This window comes from Mycosarcoma maydis, chromosome 18 (assembly GCF_000328475.2).
Source record: "Mycosarcoma maydis chromosome 18, whole genome shotgun sequence".
NCBI lineage: Eukaryota > Fungi > Basidiomycota > Ustilaginomycetes > Ustilaginales > Mycosarcoma > Mycosarcoma maydis.
The window spans coordinates 506,826-512,825 of NC_026495.1; the positions used below are offsets into that span (position 1 = coordinate 506,826).

A 6,000-nucleotide genomic window follows, 5' to 3' on the forward strand; every position below is an offset into this window, starting at 1 on the left:
GCGGATCCTCGGTCCCGTTCCGGCTGGGAAAAGCAAGCAGCTGGTTAGAGCAAAACCTAAGTGCCCAGCACTGCGACCGATGTGATGGAAGGCAAAAAGAGGTGACGTGGATGAGAGGGACGGGTCAATTTTTGCATCGTGTTCTTGTAAAGGGTCTAGAGTACCCTTATTTTTCTTCCTCGTCTGCAACAGTCACGAGTCACGAGTCTGTGAGAGATTCGTGATTTCGTGGAGGAACAAACACGAAAGGGTCCTGCAAGGTCAATTCACGATTCACGATTCGTAATTTCATCAAGCAAACCACGAACCATGAACTAAGTCGTGAGTTAGGCAAAAAGCAGCTGTACCCGCACAAATTGAAGTGATGTTAGGCCTCTGTAAGACACAAATAGCCAATATTCGGATCCGAAATCATCTGGCCCTGATTGGCCCGTGATCGGAATCTGGAAGTGAGAAGCTTCACGCTCTGTGTCTCATCGATTTTGATGGTGGTATGCTTCTTAACCATTCGCATATTTTTCCCCTCATCTCGCTCTACCTGACTTTGACAGTTAGGATCAGGCTCGACAATTGCTCTTCCAACTTGGACCCAATCTGCGACACTAGAGGTGGCAGTCACATTCGCCCGAAATGGCCACTCACCGAGATGCCAAGTTTCCAGGGAAACCCTACATCGACCCGGCTCCAATGCCTTCGAGCCAGCCACACATTGACGAGCTCGGTGTGACCTCTGCACCGCTCAAGTCTGCGAGTTTCTTTATTGGCGAGCATTGCAAGGATGTCAACGAGGACTTCATGCTTTGCAAGAACGAGAGTCGTGACCCTGCCCACTGCCTTAAGGAGGGACGTCGTGTAACGAGATGCGCGCGCGATTTGTACGTATAGTTGCAGCCTGAACGAAAGCATGGTGGTGCATTGGCTAAGGCAGGCACAAACATTATGAATGAGCCGCTTGCAGCCAATGCTCTTCTGCCATTCGGCCACCAATCCCCAAGCCTTCAAAGACTAACAGCACGTCGTTTCCCTTCGATTTCATTGGTGATTCCAATCGTTCTCTTGGTTTATCGGCTCCTCTATCTGTTTCCACCCACCAGGATCAAGAAGCTGAGTGACAGCTGTGGTAAGGAGTGGGAGGCTCACTACCAATGTCTCGAGCAGCACAACCAGGAGTTCTACAGATGCAGGAAACCAGAAAAGACACTCAACCAATGTGTGTTTGAGAAGTTGGTAGGTATCGACGCGTCTCCCATACCGGTCCAAAACCTCGTATCATGGGCTCACTCGTCGCTTCCCTTCCTGTGGATTTTGGTTCATTACAGAAATTGGCCAAGAACATTCCCGGATCGCCAGAAGGCCAGCCGCAGATTCACGAAAAGAAGAACCCGGTGTTGGGTTGATCGACCTCCCACGACGTCCGAGTCAGTTGTAGACTAGACTTGGACTTTGCACTTGTCGTCGCATCACAAATACAGTACGATACTTTTTCTGCGTCACATTCCGCCTGACTGCGCGAGTTTGTCATTTTGGATCTGCAACGGAGGAGCGCACATTGCACCAACGGACTCCAACGAACATATTCGCAGACTTGTGGAGCTTCATGCATTCATTCGGGAACGTGACACCTTCGGTACGCGTCGGAAGGCGTCTTGGTTTGCATTTGATGGAGATGATGGAGCACAGTTTACCCTCACGAGAAACAATTCACGACAAGAATTCTTGAATCGATTGTCTCAACGCGCTCCCCGCTTGCTGCGTAGACAGCGTCCCGCCAACGTCTCGCGTACATTGACCTGACTCGAGGCAATCTTTGATGGCGCTGTCGATGGCATCAGCCGCCTTTGGCAATCCGAGCGACCATCGGCACATAAGGCCAAAGGACATGAACATGCCGATCGGGTTGGCGATACCCTTGCCAGCAATGTCCGGTGCAGATCCGGAGACTGGTTGATAGACGCCCATGGGCATTCGGAAGTCTTGTGAGGGAATGGGGGGACCGTCGATTTCAGCGGATCCGAGCACACCAAGAGATCCAGGGATGACCGATGTGAGATCGCTCAGAATGTCGCCAAAGAGCTGTGCGAGAGCCGTTAAGTGGCGCCCGCAAAGTGCCGTTTCCACGTCAGTTGCTGTTGGTTGAACTCTGGACAAAATTGCGTAGCACTCACATTTTCGGTCAGGACGACGCCGTTGAGCTTTCGCGGGTCTTTCGCCAGCAACATCGCAGCCGAGTCGACGAGTTGGTGGCTCAATTTATCCATTAGCTGAGGAAATTCGTCGCGGATGGTCTCGGTGACCACTTGGCGCCAGAGTCGCGATGTTGCCATGACGTTGGCCTTGTCGACCGAGATGATAGGTAGTGGGCCATGACTGCTGGCAAGCGATAGAGCCGCTGCCACGCGTGTCAGACGAACAACCTCTTCGCGTGTATATTCGCAAAGATCTGAAGCTGTGTCTCGGAAGGGCAAGATCAAGGGTTGAGCATCGAAACTGACTTTTCGTCAGCACGCCATATCCGTGAAGAACGTGCGGTCCAACAATCAAGTCTTCCTTACGATTTCAAATTGAATAAGATGAGATTGTTCACGCAGCTGGCTTACCTTTGTGGGCAAGGGGGTCTGGCTCTTGCTTTCTGCCAAAATAGATACCCCCTGCATTCTCTCGCAACGTGATGATGTTGACGCCACGAACGACATGCTCTTTGAGCGAGCTCAGTTCGAGTTGGCGCTCCGAGATGATCTTGGCAGGCCTGACGTTGGCGTATAGATTCAGATGTTTACGCATGCGCAAGATGCCCGTTTCTGGTCTCCTACTTGAGTCACCAACATCCCATTTCGGGCCTCCGACGCTGCCCAACAGGACTGCATGGCACTCGGATGCTTCTTGTAGGGTACTCTCCTGGATCGGGCAATCATGTTGGTCAAGGCAACTGCCTCCTATCAAACGCTCGAAGGTCTCGACCTTGATACCGAAATGTGACTGGATCACATCAAAGAGCGGCAATACCTCGGCCATGACTTCTGGTCCGATGTGATCGCCTTGCAACACCATGACCTTGAACGCCTTAGGCGCATCTTTGCCGCTGCTTCTTGACATCCCGGGTCACACAGCTTATGCGCTTTTGTGCTTTTGAACTATGTCGTTGAGCGATGAGTGATTCCAACTTGTGCTTGCGAGGGACGTAGCTGAGCGCCCTCGAGCGGATATGGCGTTGATTACTTTACGATGACGACGACGCCGAAGGGTGAGGACGAGAAGCCCGGTCGTTAAGTGTTTGTTGAGAAGGAGGCGGTTTAAAGTTCTCGCTTTTGGACTGTGGTCGTTTGCAGCGATCATCGATCGGGTTTAGTTTAGTCACAGTGCTGATTTTCTCTTTCCCCAACACAAGCCCATGCACACTGGCTGATTGCGGTACTGACTAATTCCGAAAATTCACCGCGACAGCCAAAGTGCGTCTTTTTTTTGCCTCTCACCCCACACACCCTGCATCGAACCACGCGGCCCTTGAGGTCCTGCAGCTATGCGTGCATGATGGTCCAACCGCAATCACATGGCCGATACACCGCTTTGCACAAGAGACAATCACGAATTGGTCATCTGACAATAGTCATGTCAAACTTCTTGTCGTTTTGGCTCGCATATTTCCACATAAGGCCGTCCGTTGACAGAGCAGCGGGAAGCTTGTGATCCAGCCATTTCGGAACAAACAGATTCGTGATTCATGATTGATAATTAACGTGGAACGTTGGGATAGACAATTCGATACGGACTTAGGAGCCGTTGAAGACGCCGGTCTTTCCGATAATTCGCGATTGCGTCTGCTCCATTCACGACTCGTGACTGCATGCATGATAGGCCGTGCCCTCTCTCGAAATCTGTTTGATCGTCGGGTGCCTCTTGTCCACTTTATCCAATCTTTATGAGCAGCTTCGTTCCGTCTAGGCCGATGAATCTTGCTGCACCCAAGCATTGCTTCTCTTCGAACCGATTCTATACTTAAATTGGCCACGAAGAGACAACGCTAGCACAGAACGTTGTTGCTTTGTCCTGGTATCGATAGCACAACGACCACAGCGTCGCGTTTTGGATCCTTGCTCACAACTATAACACGGCAGCCGCTCACGTCCAATCCCTGAGGCTTTCTATTTGGTGGCCTCTTTGCCCAAGCAACGACGACGATGATGAATACCAAGCTCAAAGATCTTTCGCTGCTGGAAGCCTCTGACTTTCTCAAGGCTCCGGACAGTCTTGATACATCTGACAACGAATCGTTTGATGTGATGGGTGAGTCACGCAACCACCGTATTGGTCAACTCTCAAGGTTCTCGATCTGCGCTGTATCGCTGGAAGCTAACAAGATCAGCCCGTGCGATCCACTCAACCTACAGACCCAGGCTCGGGAAGGCCGATATGCCGCTTGACGGCCTCTAACCTCAAAGACGTGGACTATGCCATTCAGGCCGCAAGCCAAGCTTTCCCGTCGTATTCGGCAATCCCGGCCAGAGAACGCGCGATGCTGCTGCTGAATTTCGATAAGCTCATCCGTGACAATCTCGACGATCTTGCTTGGATTCTGGTCTACGAGACGGGCAAACCGTTGGAAGAGGCACGAGCAGAGGTGCAGTATGCGCTCACTTTCAGCTGGTGGTACGTTGGAGAGACCGAACGTGTGCAAGGTCAAGTGGTCAAGAGCGCCACCAATCCTTCTCTACGCTACTTGACGGTGTGGCAACCCGTCGGCCCTGTGGCAATCCTGACGCCCTGGAACTTTCCTGTGGCGCTCTTCGTCCGCAAAGCAGTCAGTGCCCTCGCAGCCGGATGCACAATTGTCGCCAAACCATCACCTGAAACGCCTCTCTCGACACTTGCGGTTGCCAACTTGCTCCATCGCGCTGGTTTCCCCTCTGGCTCCGTCAACATTGTCCTGGCATCCTATCGGAATACCCCGGCCATCGGCCAGGCCCTTTGCACTGATCTGCGTATCAAGAAGCTCAGCTTCACAGGTAGTACCCGTGTAGGCCGACTACTGATGCAACAGTGTGCACCAACCCTCAAGAAGCTAACGCTTGAACTAGGTGGCCTTGGTGCGTACCTCATCTTCGACGACGCTGACATCGAGGCAGCTGCCACAGCACTTGTCGCCAATAAATTGCGACACGCAGGCCAGACCTGCATCTCGGCGCAGAGGACTTTTGTGCATGAGTCCATCGTCGATAGAGTGCTCAAGTGCATCATAGAACTGCTGGATCGTGTAACGCTCGGACACGGTGCCCAACCATCTACGACACTCGGACCACTGCAGACCGAACGAAGTCAGCAAAAGGTTCGCGAGCATATCGAAGACGCCAGAGCTAAAGGCGCCACAGTTTATACGTCAAAAGCTGCTGTGCCGAGCTCTGGATACTTTGTTGCGCCGACCCTGATCGTAGGATGCACCGCTGAAATGCTTGTCTTCCAAGAGGAGTCGTTTGGTCCACTCATCAGCCTGACGAGCTTCGCCACAGAGCAGGAGGCTGTAGCACTGGCCAATAAGACTGATATGGGCCTGACTTCTTACGTATTTACCAAGGACTCGGCGCGGCTTTGGCGAATGTTTGAGCAGCTCAAGGCCGGTAATGTCGGACTGAATGTCGGCGGCAGTACCACGGCGGCCGAGATCCCATTTGGCGGTGTCGACCAGTCAGGGTTCGGAAAGGAAGCCGGAATCGGCGCCGGCCTTAAGGAGTATATGGTCGAGAAGTCGGCCACCATGTCGATAGCATAAGGCAAGCCCCGCCAACTTTGTCCCCGGCAGACTGCCACGAAAGCCTCAAAAGAACAAACTTACCGCGCCAATCCAGCGAAAGAGCCATCAATCCACTACTTTCCTTTCGACACATATTACTGGAGCGTTGTTGTAACATTTAGTGCCTAGCTCAAAACATACTGTATTGCTTTCTGAGGCAACGTCGGTCTACGTACCTACATTGGCCCATAGAGTTATGCTTGGAAATGTACTTAGCT

General features: G+C 52.2%; 3 protein-coding genes across 3 annotated transcripts; 2 read left to right on the plus strand and 1 right to left on the minus strand.

Annotated features, from left to right (window-relative positions):
* Window positions 1-630: 630 nt before the first annotated feature.
* UMAG_05598 (putative NADH dehydrogenase (ubiquinone) 22K chain precursor) lies at window positions 631-1,397 on the plus strand (the record flags this gene model as incomplete). Its single annotated transcript, XM_011393596.1, has 3 exons — window positions 631-875; window positions 1,095-1,227; window positions 1,320-1,397. The coding sequence occupies 3 exons, from the start codon at window positions 631-633 to the stop codon at window positions 1,395-1,397; spliced, it is 456 nt and encodes a 151-aa protein (XP_011391898.1).
* Window positions 1,398-1,701: 304 nt separating this feature from the next.
* UMAG_11181 (putative beta-isopropyl-malate dehydrogenase) lies at window positions 1,702-3,093 on the minus strand (the record flags this gene model as incomplete). Its single annotated transcript, XM_011393646.1, has 3 exons — window positions 1,702-2,073; window positions 2,166-2,440; window positions 2,598-3,093. The coding sequence occupies 3 exons, from the start codon at window positions 3,091-3,093 to the stop codon at window positions 1,702-1,704; spliced, it is 1,143 nt and encodes a 380-aa protein (XP_011391948.1).
* A 1,082-nt stretch (window positions 3,094-4,175) lies between these two features.
* Window positions 4,176-5,761, plus strand: UMAG_05600 (putative succinate semialdehyde dehydrogenase; the record flags this gene model as incomplete). The annotated part of the gene is made up of 2 exons (XM_011393597.1): window positions 4,176-4,281; window positions 4,386-5,761. 2 exons carry the CDS (start codon window positions 4,176-4,178, stop codon window positions 5,759-5,761), a joined length of 1,482 nt encoding a protein of 493 aa, XP_011391899.1.
* Between the last annotated feature and the right edge of the window lie 239 nt (window positions 5,762-6,000).